General features: G+C 42.2%; 1 protein-coding gene across 1 annotated transcript in view; it reads left to right on the top strand.

Annotated features, from left to right (window-relative positions):
* FKBP8 (FKBP prolyl isomerase 8) overlaps positions 1–16,350 on the top strand; it is a 97,171-nt gene that overhangs the window by 61,447 nt on the left and 19,374 nt on the right. Inside the window, exon 8 of the mRNA XM_029614426.1 lies at positions 2,205–2,339. Coding sequence (XP_029470286.1) covers positions 2,205–2,339 — 135 coding nt within the window. The remainder of the gene's footprint in view (positions 1–2,204; positions 2,340–16,350) is intronic.

The raw sequence follows: 16,350 nt of genomic DNA, 5'->3' as shown, positions 1-16,350 counted from the left end.
TTTTTCCCTGAACTACACGCCACTATTGTTTGCTATTAGTAAAGATCTGGAGAAATGGTATCGCAATCACTTTTTATGGCTGGGTCGCATTGCCATTATAAAAATGAACATTTTACCCCATTTCCTCTATTTTTTTTCACTACCTTGCCCATTTTCATTTCGATGGCTCTCCTACACACTTGACTAAAGAAGATATTTGACTTCATTTGGAAGCGCCGACCCCCTAGGATGTCCTGAGTAGTTTTGTATCACCCTAAAAACAGAGGGGGGCTGGGAGTTCCCAATCTCCTTTGGTACTACATAGCTTGTCAAAGTAGGCCTCTCCTAGAACTTCATCGCATCTTGATGGGAAACTTGATGGTAGGAGCTGGTAGGGTCAGGGTCTGAGCCGCTTTTCGCATTACTTTGGCAACCTAGGTCTGCATAGTGACTATTGGTCAACTTCCCTCCTTCTCTAATGTCTACATGGAAAGTATGGGATCAGTGGAAAGCTTTGGTGTTGGGGCAAGGGAAATATTTCTACTTAATGCATCTTTTTCACAATGTCTCTTTCCCAGCCTGCTCGACTAGGAGCGCTTTTGGTTTTTGGAAGGAACATGGTATTTTTTCAATAAGGACCTTCTGTTACAAAGTCACTTTATTGCTTTTGGGGAGTTAGTTGAAAAACATAGCTTTCGCTCATCAGACTTTTTAGCATATGCCCAGATACGACGCTTCATTCTTGCTCAGAAAGAGACTTCTCAATGGCAAAAAGGGTATGACTATATTTGAACACTGTGGTTGGCAAGTTACGGGGCTCGTTCTCTAAGCTTTATCGCTTACTTAATAAAGAAAGAGACACTCCTTTTACACATATGCGTGCTTGGGAGAAAGATCTTGAGGAACCACTGAGTACATCCGACTGGGATCTGGAGTTTCCATATGCCAGCAAGAGTTCTGTTTCTGCATCCATACAGGAAATTGCTAGAAGATGTTATACCAGTGGTATTTGGCACCGGTTCGGATGCATTCAATGTATCCTTATATAGAAGGTACTTGCTGGCGGTGTTGTGAACAACGGAGATCCTTTTTCCAAATATGGTGAACCTGTGAGCTGGTAGCGGCATTTTGGCGGCAAAATTCTAGGGTGGGTATCTACTGTCTTGGGACTTAGGGTTGAACTGGATGTTCGTGCGGTTCTACTTAATATTCTGACTAAAGGCTTAAATTTCAGCAAAGGTTCTGCCACCAAGTTTTTTTATTGCAGCCCCTTGCAAATTGGCTTTGCACTGGCAACAAATTTCTGTTCCCTCCTTACAGCCAGTGTTAACGCAATTGCACTTTTATTATCGCATGGCTTATATTACGGCCTCCAGTTGTCACTAACTGTCCTCTTTTCAGAAGATTTGGCGATATGTTACTTGGCGATTTTCTTAATATTCTATATTTTGGGGGTATTCCTACTCTTCATTTTTATTCTCTAGGTTTAAGTATGACGCATGGTGTTAAATTTCACAGATATGTTTATGTGGGTGCCCATTTTATCTCATTGATTATATCAGCTGTATATTTTTAAGATATCCTCTACCCACTATTCTATGCCCGCAGATGTTTTTTTTGTTAATTGTGTTTTTCCACCATGTATCTATATAACTGCTATAATGGGGGGGTTGAAGAGTGGGAGATTGGTTTTATCTGACTGATTTGTATACACATTTACTTTGTTGGTTTGTTGCTGTATGTCAGTCAAATTATCAATTACAAAAAAAAAACTTCACACTGTGCTCTGCATACTGTCCTCATCATTCTCCTCTTTTGCCAATAGATGAGTTTGTTAGATTTATAGTGTTCCATTTCTAAATATTTGTGGGCACATTATAACTGTTACAGCCAAGCACAGCCTTGGGGAATTTTGTAGCTTTATCAGTCACTTTCATAAGAGAGAGGAGGAGGTGGGAGGATTATTGTAGAAAGAATGAAGATCATCAGTGCTGTTCATTAATGCTGTATAATATGAAAGGAGAATGGATGATTTTGGAAAAGATGAGGAACATAAATGCTCTTTTCTGATGAATCATGCTATATAATATGAGAGAGAGAGAGAAAGTGATGATATCTTGGATGGCAAAGAAATATCATGGGAATGTCTCCTTACCTGCTTTCTCCAGCATAGGACCATGCAGTCACTGCTCCCTTTTTTTTTTTCCTTCACTTTCTCCTCTCAGACAATACATGCTGAACTCTCTAAACTGGTAAAGAAACATGCAGACCAGAAGACTATTGAGACGGCCATGTACAAGAAGATGCTGGGGACTCCCAGCAGCACCCCAGCCCCAAAATCCAAAGCCAAGTCTTCCTGGGTAAGAAATTCTCCATCTCTGTACACTAATTGTGCTCCTCGCAGCTAATATGCAGACCAGGTTCTGTATCAGTTTTAATTATTTTTCTTTTACATATTGTCAGTCATTCCAGAAATGAACAGGAGCCCACTGACCTCCAGTTATCCCCCAAACAGAATGGGAAGATTAGTTGACAGAGGCAGGCCTGGAGCAATGCTGCAGATCATACTTGGCATTTTGGGGTGGTTTTGTTACCAAGTCTATATCTTGACTGCGAGAATGCGAAACTTAATATATTGGCGAATGGGTAAAAAAATCTTAAAATTTGTTAAGAATGTGTATGTGACAAACACACACTTCATAGAAAGGTGCAGGAGGAAGGTTCTGGAAGCCAAATACGGCTTTTAGATAGGAAATTGAAATTCAGAACCTCCAGGATTGCATCCTCGCACATGCTCCCCATTCCATGCGCGGGACCCCAGAGACAAGCAGCACTTCCGAGTTTGTGTATGGATGACAGGATGGTGTTAGGGAAGAGGAATTTCGATTTGTTAAAACTGGGGAACATTCTGGGGAAAGGGGAACCTATTTTGATGGGAGGGGCAGACTGAAATTCAGCTGCTGGTGCTAACAAACAAAAGGAGACAGAACAGCATGTTTTTCTAGATCGTGAAAGAAAGCTGATAGTTTCTTAGAAGCAATTGGTGGTGAACGCTTGAAATGTGACATGTTTTCTTAAGAGCACTCTCTGAAAAAAATCGAGAGGCCTTACACACTATGAGGTATCACAATCTAAAAAACAGCAATTAACTATGATGTTCTCCTTGTATTGAATATTAACACTACATCATACTTTACACAGTTATTTGTGTGTACTCACTGATGTAGCCACACCACTGAATATACCCACTTACCTTAGCTAGATACATTTATCCAGCTAACTTTGAGGATAGGTCTATGGGCCGACCCGTTAACTGGCTAATTCAGCTCCTCCCAGTTATGCCCCTGGAATACCTCTAACTTACCCGGCTAAAGTTAGCTGGAGAAGTGCCCAAATTTTCTAATGTGGACCTCAATGATTCCAGAGTGAATCATCTAATAAGCAGGTTGTGAATACAAACAGAAGTACAAAAAGCATACTTTAAAATATTTGTATTCGAATGCTAGAAGTCTAAAAAAATAAGGTTAGAAAGTTAGAATGTATGGTACTGAGCGAAGATGTAGACATAATAGGCATCTTAGAGACCTGGTGGAATAAAGGTAATCAATGGGACACTGATAAGTAACAAACTTTTATATCAACATAACCGGATAGATGAAACTGGTGAACGGGTAGCACTATATGTAAAAGATGGCACAGAGTTAAGCAGGGTAAAACTTCTGCAAGAAACAAACTACACTCTGGGATTCTTATGAACAGACGTTCCAAATGTGATGGGAAGTGTGTAGTAGTGGGGGATATTCTACTGCCCGCCTGGCTAGGATGAGAAAATGGATGGTAAAATGCTAACTGATATTAGGCTAATAAAATTGGCAACACAATAGTAAAGAGAGATTCCAGTTACTCCAATATTGGGTAAAATTGGGCTTCAGGACATTCTAGGGAGGCCAAGTCCCTAAATGCTGTGAACTACTGCTTTGCGCAGCAGCTGATCATGGAACGATTGATGGGTGAGGAAACTGCTTTAGATCGCGTTCTCAGTGGAACATAGGTCCTGGTGCAAGGACTAAAAGTGGTGGATCTGTTTGGCAATCATGATCATAATGTAATAAAATTTGGCATAATCTCTGGAGGGTGGATACTGAGACTGTGATAAATGAAAAAATTAGAAAAAAAATCTAAAAGGATTAAATGTTTTTCATTAAGCATGGACATTTGTTTAAAAATACCATCATGGAAGTTCAGATAAAATGTATTCCATGCTTTAAAAAAGGTTGAAGGAAGATCAAATGACTGTAGCATGATTTAATGGTGAGACAAAAGAGGCAATTAAATCCAAAAAGGCATCTTTAAAAAGAAAAAAAATGGAAAGCAGACCTAAATTAGGAAAATGGGGAAGAGCATAAGCATTGGCAAGTTAGATGCAAAACAAGGCAGGCCAAGAGAGAATTTGATATGATGCTTGCCATGGAGGAGGTAATGATTTGATTAAAATATTTCTATTACATTCACAACAAAAAGCATGTGAGGGACTCAGTTGGATCTCCTGAGTCTCACGGAGGACAAAGAAATAACAGAAAACCTAAATTAAATGTTCTTTTGATCGTGGTGATCCCGGGCAACTGAAGCAAATCATTGTGAAAATGGAACATGCTATAGATTAAACTGACAAAAGTAAAGAGTAACAAATCACTGGGACTGGATGGCATTCATCTCAGAGTTCTGAAGGAACTCGAAAATGAAACTGTAAACCTGTAACATATCATTTAAAACAGCCACAGTACCTGAAAAGTGACCAATATAACACCAGTTTTTAAAAAGGGATCTAGGAATAATCCCAGAAACTATAGGCTTGTGAGTCTGACATCTGTGCTGGGCAAAATGGTAGAAGTTATTCTTAAAAGTAATTGCCGCCTATGTAGTCAGACATGGCTTAGTGGGGGAAGTGTCATCATGGTTTTAGCAAACGGACTTCTTGCCTTACCAATCTATAAATATTTTTTTTCGAAGGTGTAAATAAACATAGATAAAGGAGAGCCGTTTGATATAGTGTATTTTGAATTTTCAGAAAGCATTTGACACTCTTTCATGAAAGACTACTCAGTGTTAAGATTGGCTCATGGGACTGTCCTGAGAGCCACTGCCCAATGCTGCGGGAGGCTTCCTATCGTGGCAGAACACTGCCATCGCTGTACTCTGCCAACTGCTGCTACCACTGCCACTCCAGCCAGGCTGGGCAACCAAGTGGATTAGAAGCCAAGAATGTCCGATCAGAGAATTTTATTCTATGGAGACATATTTCTTTAGAGCAAGCCCGACTCTGGCCGAGTTTTGCCCCCACTTTGGGGCTGCCTCAGGGGCTAAAATATACAAACATCCAAAATTAAACAAAACTGAAACATATAAAATCATAATAAAAACACAAATACATATATAATGGTAACATGTAGAATTTAGAGGTAACAATGGGGTTTAGACAGTATTTAATTAGAGACATGTTTGTCTGATTTTACCTGTATGTAGTCAACCATATAGTATATGTAGAGTCTGTTTCATATGACAGATAATATCTGAGGTCTGTAAAATGTGTGCATGAAAAATATAAAATTAAAACCTGATTAAAATGGGAAACATGGGAAAAAAAAAAAAAAAACAAACTGATCTCTTTGTTAAATATAAATAAAAAATAAAACCTTAAGAACATCTAATAAAAGGAAAAACATGTTAAAAAGCAAATTAGTAAAATCAAGCTGATCTCTTTATCAATAAAAGTGCATGTCAAGATTAGTCATAAAAACATGCCCTATACTTCCAATGACCGTGGCTTTGAAAATTACTGAGACATTTTGCTGTCCAGTTGTAGTAACATTTGACCGCTACTACTGCCAGTCGAACAAGGACACAAAAATCATTTACAAAAACTGATACGGCTATTTACCCTTGAATATTTATCTGCAAAGCAGAGGTCCCCAAAGCGGTTTGCCTTGGCAATGCAAACCTGGGAGCCAGTGGCAGCACATTTGTACCCTACAATCGGGGAGGATTTGCACAACATTCAGATTGCACAGAGCTAGCACCCTACACTAGCGAGAATCCCAGGAGCCTGGGAAAAGTCCTGAGTGCAGAGGCCCTAAACACCAAAAACTACTCGCTAACTCCTACCCCAATCTAGTTTAACACCCATCGAACTGTCCCCAAACAACTAACTGAGCTGCCACATCTGGTTGGACCCAACCGAACTTATCATTTCTACCTTTTGAAGTAAGCATGCACCTCCAGGAAGGGGGGGAGCGGGGAAGCGCAAGCAGGGGTATAGGCTTTTAAACATCTAAAAGAGAGGATTATCTCAATCTCCCTTAAAGGTTTCCATAGGCAAGGGCTCTTTACTATTAATACCTCACCTCACCTCACATCATGGTTCCCTTACTATGCCTTTGGATGTTCTAATGTTATGATGATATGATGTTATGTTGTCACGGTTATGCTGTAAATGTAGTGATGTGACAGCTGTAACAAGTGGAAGTTGTTTATCTGAGTCTTTTTTTGCAAATCTCTCAATAAACATAACTCAAAAAAAAAATGTACAGAGAAGGGCAACAAAAAATGATGAATGGAATGTCTCCCTTTTGAAGAGAGGGTAAATAGATTAGGGCTCTTCAGCTTGCAAAAGAGGTGACTGAGAGAGAATATGATAGAGTTTTATAAAATCATGAATGGGTTGCAATGGGTAACTAGGGGATGGTAAATTAGCCTTTCAATAATTCTAAAAGAAGAGGGTACGCCATAAAAAAGTAATTAATTAGGCTAAGAGAATTTGAAAAGAAGCTTGCCATAGAGGCAAAAACAAATAATGCAAAGTGTTTCAAGTAAATTCTAAGCAATAAGCCTGTGAGGGAATCATTTGGGTCATTAGATGACCGAGGGGAAAAGAGGTGGTCAGGGAGGACAAGTAAATAACAGAAAAACTAAATTAATTCTCTGCCTCTTTTTCTGAATTAACCATTGCATATGAGTGATGTCATCTGGTGGCACTGAACGGATTTGTGTCTCCAAGATTGTCTAGCTTTGAGCTCTTCTGAGTATGTGCAGGAGTTGCCTTGTGAGCCACCTCTGACGTTTTTTGTCCTAGCTGGAACGCAAAGGTGTACTTGTTCTCTCCTCTTTTTCTCTTTTTTGGGGCTTTTTGGCCTCTTCTCTGTTGCCTCAGCAACACCCCGACAGCACTTTTGAAAACTAACAAAAAAAAAAAAGAAATAACACCAAGGAGGAAACAACTCCAGGCAGAGGACTCATCACAATGAGTAAAAAAAAAAAAAAAAGCAAAAAACCGGAAACCCCCCACCCCCTCCCTTGGGCTTTAAGACTTATCACTATGGGCAGGTAATGTCCATCACTGATAGCCTACAGCTTTATTGCTGTCTGGGCCCTAACCACAAGTAGTCAAACTGTCATCCTTGTAGTCGTATGTCCCTGCACACCCAGAACTCGAGGGCAGTTAAGATTGAGAGCCTCAATCAAACCTGGGAGCTCCTACTCAGGCCTTGAATTCAGCCCCCCCCCCCCCCCCCCCCCCCCACGATGCAGCTCCTTGCCTTGGGATTGAGAAGAGGCTCATGCTGTGATGCTTAAGAACCGCCACTCTGTAGAGAGTCAATATCCATTGAAGAAACCTAACAGGTCAACTCAAGGAGTGACAGGGTGTTTTGAGGCACCCAAAGCACTCATCGATGCACCCCATGCATATTGCATCAAAGCATATTGACATGCCTGGTGCGCAGTGTGTTGGTCCAGAGGCCTACCTGCACCTGAAATTTAGGCCCTCGATGTATGAAATGCAGCCTGTTCTCTCCTCCTTTTCTAGACTTGGGAGTTCCTCTGGGCATTCCAAATCTGCCTGTTGCAGTTCTCCAAAGACTTCCCATGTTCCCGGACACTTGAAGAGCAAGGCAGAAGCATCATCTGGTTCTTCCTTCCATCATTCCTGTGATCGGGGCACCCCATTCTACAGGTGGTCCTGTGCATGCAGAGATTTGCAGCCCAACCTTTGCTAGGTCCAACAGGGGATGTCCTTCATCTGCCTCCCCCAATTATGAGAGCACTTCCAGTGAAGCAAATGCTAATTCAGGTCCTCCATTTGGACACAAGACTCAGTCTGCCCTCTGTTGCCGATTTTGTCGACTCTGAGACTATTCTGGTATCTGAAGAGGATGCTCCTCCCCGCACTACAGTGCAGAAGACCCAGAAGTCTGTTGACCAAGTGATGGACATTGTCTGATCCTTTTTCACGTCTCTTACTAGAGAACCAGGAAATTCATTCTGGCTAGTCCTCTCAACTTTTGCCTCCACTTTTTCCCAAACTTCTATAACCGCATCTTCATCTTCCGTTGCAGTGGAGTTGTCTCATTCAGGCATTGCAGATCATCCACTCTCTCTCCCCTCCCCCCCCCCCCCTAACTTTTCCAGAAGAGCTCCACGATCTCCTAGCATTAGTTCTGAACAGGGGATCTCCATGCACTTCAGAGAGAGAGTCTACCAGTATCCCTTTTGACCTGCTATCAGAACCGCCTGACCACACTTCACCACCCAAAGACTTCAACGGCAATGAGGAAATGTGGAAAAAAGGATTTGCATTCACAAAAAAGCGGGGAGTAGCTTGCTTGTTACGGCGGTTACTACCCCAAACCAAATAAGCCTGATACTTCACTTTCAAATCATATCCAGCATAGCTCTCTGCTTCAGCGGCAGGGAAGAAAGTCTGATACTTCACGCATATCCACCATAGCTCTCTGCTTCAACGGCAGGGGGGAATGAAGAAAAGAAGATCTATATACAGACAACAACCAAGGACTGAATTACATAGTCTGGGTAAACAAATAAGCATAGGTGTAGCTTGCTTATTGCAATAAGCATGGGTGTAGCTTGCTTATTGCGGCGGTTAATACCCCTAACTAATTAAGCTATTTCACTTAGATGCAGTTCCAACACTGCTCTCTACATTAATGGCGGGGGTGGAAGGGAAATAGAACCAAAAGGTTACTAAGGGCCAAGAGTAACAGATGAGATGAGAAAAAAAAAGTGCAAAAGTTTGCTGGGCAGACTGGGATGGGCCATTTGGTCGTCTTCTGCAGTTGTTTCTATGTTTCTCCAGATTCATGAAGAAGATTGGGGGGGGGGGGAGTGCTGAATATCAAAAGTCTGCAAGGATAAGGATCCTTGCATGGAGGTGATGTCTGTTCTCCACATCCTGGGCATTCCTTGGAGCCTGTGTTGCTTCTGACTCACCAAGTTTTAGACAGATGCAGATGCAGAAGTGGGGCATGAGTCGCCAGGAAGCTACACCTGAAATACAGAATGCAAAAATCCCCAGTTTATGGTATAAAATTGCAGATCAAATCTGCCCAACCTCAACCAAAACCATACAACCCTCACTGGACAATAGAAAACCATGGTTTACTCCTGAACTTAAATCCCTCAAGCAAACTCTAAGAAATAAAGAACAAAGCTAGAGAAAAAACCCGACCACTTCGTCACACGCTATCTACAAATCCCTTCTCAACACATACAGGAATACCATCCTTAGAACCAAAAAAGACTTCTACGCAAAAAAAAATCCACAACTTCATTTTCGACTCAAAGGCACTTTTCTCCTACGTCTCTTCACTTACCAAATCATCTCCTCCCACCAAGCACTCAACAAAGCCAACAAACTCGTCAATTATTTCAAGACAAAAATCTTCAACCTTACTTATTCTCTCACAACCAACAGCCTCCCCCCAATACACCATCTCATAACCCTACCTCAACACAACGCTAGTCTAGAGTCATTTGAGCCCACCTCTTCTCTTGAGATAGAAAATACCCTCAAGAAACTCAAACCATCCTCCCATCCATCAGACCCAATACCAACAAACCTGCTCATAGCCATCCTGACCACCATCTCAAAAACAATTTCTGAGATTATAAACACATCTCTATCACAAGGCCTAGTACCTAACCAGTTAAAATTGGCTATCCTCAAACCTCTGCTAAAAAAACCTAATGCCTCTCCATCGGACCCAGCTAACTTCTGACCAATCGCAAACTTACTTCTCATTGCCAAATTGATGGAGAAAATTGTCAACAAGCAACTGTCAGAATATCTGGAAGATCATAGCATCCTGTCTCCAGCTCAATACGGCTTTCGCAAATCACTAAACACAGAGTCTCTCCTACTATCACTCCTACTATCTGAGTCTCTCCTACTATCACTCCTACTATCACTCACACCATCCTCGTAAACCTGGAGAAAAAACATTCCTACCTGCTTGTTGTTTTAGATTTGTCTGCGGCTTTTGACACGGTAAAACACACAATACTTTTAGACCAACTAGCCAACATAGGCATCAAAGGCTCAGCTCTCAATTGGTTTTAGTCCTTCCTGAGCAACAGATGCTATAAAGTCAGGATAAACAACAAGGAATCCCACCCCGTCTTTACAGACCAAGGAGTCCCTCAAGGATCTTCACTTTCACCCACTCTCTTCAATATCTACCTCCTCCCGCTCTGCCACCTACTTGCAAACCTTAAGCTTACCCATTACCTGTATGTGGATGACATACAAATCCTTATTCCGATCACAGAATCCCTCCAAAAAACTATCACCTATTGGAATGACTGCCTTCAGCCACTCAAAGACCTACTCTCTAGCCTTAACTTAGTATTGAATGCCAATAAAACAGAAATGCTCATTATCTCCCATGACCCCCCCCCCACCATCTCATCAAGCTCCTCTCAATCAAAAAAACTCAAACAGCAAGTTCTCTCCTGACGTCAGGGATCTAGGAGCCTGGATAGACAACAATTTAAACCTAAAAAAATTTATAAACACGACCACAAAGGACTGCTTTTACAAACTGCAAGTCCTCAGAAAGCTAAAACCCCTCCTTCACTTCAATGACTTCCGGGATAGTACTCCAATCCATCATACTAACTAAGCTCGATTATTGCAACTCCCTTCTACTCGGACTCCCCACAAACTCTATCAGATGGTACAGAACGCCGCCGCCAGAATCCTCACAAACCCCAACAAAAGAGAACATATCACCCCAATCCTCTGTAACCTTCACTGGCTTCCCATTAAACACAGGATCTTCTTTAAAGTTCTCACAATCATTCACAAAGCTCACAAACTCACTCCTATCAGGTTAAGCACTCAACTTCAACCTCATACATCTTCTAGACCCATCAGAAGCACATACAAAGGCACACTGTATGCCCCGCCGGCAAAAACATCACTAAGGAAACGAGCACTATCATCAGGCCCCCACCAATGGAACGCGCTTCCCCTCAGATCTAAGACTTGAACCAAGTCATCAGGAGTTCAAAAAAAAAGCTAAAAACCTGGCTCTTCCGCCAAGCCTACCCAGACACTTAATGCTGCCTAAATGCCATGATAATCTCAATCATGGGCCACCTCACTGAGTTTACTATTCTGAATTTTTAATTGTACTATGTTCCTGAGCTCAAACGTTTCTTGTTACTATACTTTACTATGTTCAATTTGCTCTTTGTTCGATTGTTTTATGTAAATCCATTACTATGTTCAATTTGCTCTTGTTCGATTGTTTTATGTAAAGCCATTACTATGTTCAATTTGCTCTTTGTTCGATTGTTTTATGTAAAGCCCCCCCCCCCCCCCCCCCCCCCCTTTTTTTTTGGGCATTTTTCACTGTTTTATGTAAACCGGAGTGATTTATATTTCATACAAGAACCTCGGTATATAAAAATTATAAATTAATAAATAAATAGTGCAGTTGCCACACTAGTCGGTGGTTGTTGAGTCAGCCCTGAAAAGTGGCAAGAAGATGAGACTTCACTCCAGTTCACCTCCTGGGAAGGACCATAGGCTCCTTAATTTCTTTGGCAAGAATGTATTTCAAGGATTCATGCTTGCAGCCAGAATTGCCTACCACCAGTTTTTATATGGTGCAATAAATCCTCAATTGCAACCAGAAACATAAGCCCTTTGCACTGAGATGGACAAACCCTGTTCCCTGACTCCATTTCATGATGTAGAACAGGCAGTCCGATACCATCTGCAGGCTGTCTGAGTCATTCAACATTATCGCCTGCACATCAGTGACCTCGATAGGTGCATGGCCTATGATATGGCTTTGAGGAAGTGCCCATGAGAAACTCGCAGATCTAGCTTGCTTGGATGACCACCTCTTCGGGGAGAAATTGCAAGAGTTGAACTCCCAAATTTAAGGACTAGAACATGATTTTAATCCTTGTGCATGGCACTGGAGTAGCCATCCATGTCTCACTGCTCTTTCTTCTCCTACTGAAGGCCATACTATCAGAGATGTGTCTTCTGTTCCTATCATCAGTACTGCCTGTCACCTCTATCAGCACAGAGGTCCCAGCAGCATGAACTGCTCACTAGACCTCGCCAGCATGAACACAAAAAGCCTAAAGCTGTTTAACAAGCCCAGCCTAAATTGGGGCCCAGTTTTTGATCCACAGTGGGGAGCAGAATCCAGGCCTTTCTACTATAGTAGAATCAAATTATCACAAATATCTGGGTCCTCAAGATCGTACAGTATGGTTACTGCTTACATTTCTTCCAACTCCCTCCCCTCCTAAAGAGGGTTTCCCTTCTCCCGGACTTCTCCCAGTTACCACAGCTCCGGATAGAGGTCTATCGAATTCAACAGAATTCGATAGAGCTAGTTCCTACATCACAGATGAATCAAGGTTTTTACTCCTGTTACTTCCTTATACCCAAGAATTCTGGGGGTTTATAGCTGATGCTGGATCTGCAGTGCCTCAACAAATTCCTATACTGGGAGAGAAATTGAAGATGAGCTCTTTACAGACTATCTTTCCCTTTAACCTACAGGGAGAGTGGATGTGCTCACTGGATCTAAAGGATGCAAACGCTCATGTTCCGATCCACCCTTTCTGTTGGTATTATTTCCATTTCAAAATGGATGCAGCTTATTACCAATACAAAGTCCTACCATTTTGGCCTTTTGGCTGTGCCAAGAGTCATAAGAACATAAGAAATTGCCATGCTGGGTCAGACCAAGGGCCCATCAAGCCCAGCATCCTGTTTCCAACAGAGGCCAAACCAGGCCACAAGAACCTGGCAATTACCCAAACACTAAGAAGATCCCGTGCTACTGATGCAATTAATAGCAGTGGCTATTCCCTAACTAAACTTGATTAATAGCCATTAATGGACTTCGCCTCCAAGAACTTATCCAAACCTTTTTTGAACCCAGCTACACTACCTGCACTAACCACATCCTCTGGCAACAAATTCCAGAGCTTTATTGTGCGTTGAGTGAAAAAGAATTTTCTCCGATTAGTCTTAAATGTGCTACTTGCTAACTTCATGGAATAACCGATTCACATCTACTTGTTCAAGACCTCTCATGATCTTAAAGACCTCTATCATATCCCCCCTCAGCCATTTCTTCTCCAAGCTGAACAGCCCTAACCTCTTCAGACTTTCCTCATAGGGGAGCTGTTCCATCCCCTTTATCATTTTGGTTGCCCTTCTCTGTACCTTCTCCATCGCAACTATATCTTTTTTGAGATGTGGCGACCAGAATTGTACACAGTATTCAAGGTGTGGTCTCACCATGGAGCGATATAGAGGCATTATGACATTTTCCATTTTATTAACCATTCCCTTCCTAATAATTCACAACATTCTGTTTGCTTTTTTGACTGCTGCAGCACACTGAACCGACGATTTTAAAGTAGTATCCACTATGATGCCTAGATCTTTTTCCTGGGTGGTAGCTCCTAATACCTTGCAATGGTAGCAGTGCGCCTACATCATCAAGGAATTCAGGTCTTCCATATCTGACTGGCTAATCATGGGCTCCACACAGGACTTCATGGTGAAAAATGTACATAGCACCATTCAGCTTCTACGGAGCCTCAGCTTTCTCATCAAGTTTGAAAAATGCAACCTAGTTTCAATGTTGCACCTTCAGTTTATTGGTGCCTGTATAGATTCCTTGCTACAGAGGACGTTCCTGCCTGCCAGTCGGGCAGGTGGCCTGCCTTCAACAACTGGTGCAGCTTCTTCTTCCACAGACCAAGACCATGGTCCAGTACATGCTAGACGTCTTGGGCCATATGTCAGCTGCGTTGCATGTGGTGCCCCTCACCTGAATGCACGTACAGTGTTTGCAATGTGGTCTGTACAGACAGTGGAATCAACTAACTCAACAATTGGACAGGAGTAATGAAATAGAAACTCCACATGGCTCCAGGTCTTGCAGGAAGGTGCTTCTGTCAGACATTCTCCCAATCAAGCAACGGATGCCTATACTACGTAATAGGATGCACACATCCAATACTTTCGGACTTGGGATACTTGATTGGTCTCAGACCTTCACTTGCATATCAACTTCCTCTAGTTGCACGTGATCAAGAGCGCTCTGCTAACCTTAATTCATCTACTCCAAGGACCGAGCATCTTGATTCAAACCAACAATCAGGTCACCATGATTTACATCAACAAACAAGAGGGAAACGGGCTCATGGAGTATTGGCCAAGAAACCCTGCAAATTTGGTGCTGGGCAATAGCTATTCCTGGCAGGTATGTGGCCTGAAGGGTCGCCTAATGGGATAATTCTTTAGCGGACTGTCTCAGCAGGGTGTTCTGTCCTCATGAGTGGTCTCTCAACCAGTCAGTTGCAGAGCATCTATTAAAAATGTCTCTCAATCAACCTGTTCACAATGGAACACAACTGAAAGTTTAATTGATTCTGCTCCATTCTTTCCAGTGACCTCAGGCTCGCTCAGGATGTGTGTTCCATCTTGACTAGGGGGGACCTACGTGTACGCCTTTCCACTTCTTCCCTTGATTGCACGGATGGTTCAGAAGCTGTTTCACAACAGTGGCTACATGCTCCTCATAGCACCAGCGTAGCCCAGACAAGTCTGGTATGCCTATCTGCGTATTTCATACAACACTTTGTCCTCCAGTACATCTGAGATAGGATTCATCCCTGTTGATGCAAGATATTGATCTCTTGGTTCACCCCAATCTCACAGCTTGGATGTTGAACATTCATTGATGGCTGACCTCTCCTTGTCCAAGCCCATCAGAGATCAGGTGAAACTGTCATCAAATGGGTTAGATATTCTAGTTGGTATTCTCTACAGGGACTTGATCCTTCTTCTTTTTTTTATTGTGAGCCAGATATAATAACTTATTTGCACCTTCTCTTGGACTTGGGTCTTGTCACTTTTTCAGTGATGGTTTACCTGAGCGCCATTGTAGCATATCGTGTTTGTAGACAAAAAGCTAATATCAATTCATCTCCTTGTCTTAAAAAAAAAAAAAAAAAAAGAAAGGATTGTAGAACCTGAATCCTCCAGTTTGCAAACTTCCAGTGCCCCGAGGTTTAAACATTTTCCTTCTCTGTCTCATAGATCTATCTTTTGAACCTTTGGAATCCACCTTTCTCAAATACCTGACATAGAAGGTAGTTTTTCTGGTTGTTGTGACATCTGCATGGCAGGTTACTGAGTTTCAAGCCCTTGTGCATCACCCTCCTTGCAGTTCTTTGTACACATCCAAAGTTCTTGCTGAAGGTTGTTTCCGCCTTCCACCTTAACCAGTCCATCAACTTACCTACCTTCTTTCCTCATCCACATGCATGTGACTGGGAGAAGCATCTTCATACCTTGGACTGTAAACAGGCTCTCATCTATTATAAGAGATAAACTCTGTCTCATTGCTGAGCCTCCCAGCTTTTTCTCTTGTATGCACCTTTCAGGCTGGGAACGCTGGTTGCTAAGCATACCTTGTCCAACTGGATAACTGCATGCATTCGACACTGTCATGCGGTAGCGGAACTTGACCTTATGGATCTTCTCAAAGCCCATCAAGTAAGAATGATGGTCTCTTCTGTTGTCCGTTTGGAAGAATTGTTTTGGAGGATATTTACAAAGCTGCCACGTGGTCGTCTGTACACACCTTTGCTTCCCACTACTGTCTGAATAATCTCTCAAGAGCTGACAGTGATTTTGGATAGGCAATATTGCAGATTGTGGTCTCTCAGTAGTCCATTCTCCACAGAAAAAGCTCTGCTGCAACTCTCAGCTTGGGACTCCCCACATGTAATGGCTGAGCCTGCTTATTGATGGGAAAAGCATGTTTGCTCACCATAAATGGTGTTTTCCATAGATAGGATGAATTATCTATGGAATACCTACCTTCCTCTCTGGAGAATGGACTACTCAGTTAATTTAGCTCTAACTGACTGAGGAAGCTAATAAGGCAATGCCCGCGTGGGAGCTCAAAGCTCTACAAGCTTGGAAAGATAAGTCTGTTCGGTGCTGCTGGTTGATGTCACCCATAC

The sequence above is a fragment of the Rhinatrema bivittatum genome, chromosome 8 (assembly GCF_901001135.1).
Source record: "Rhinatrema bivittatum chromosome 8, aRhiBiv1.1, whole genome shotgun sequence".
Lineage (NCBI taxonomy): Eukaryota > Metazoa > Chordata > Amphibia > Gymnophiona > Rhinatrematidae > Rhinatrema > Rhinatrema bivittatum.
This window is presented reverse-complemented; position numbering and strand designations above follow the sequence as displayed.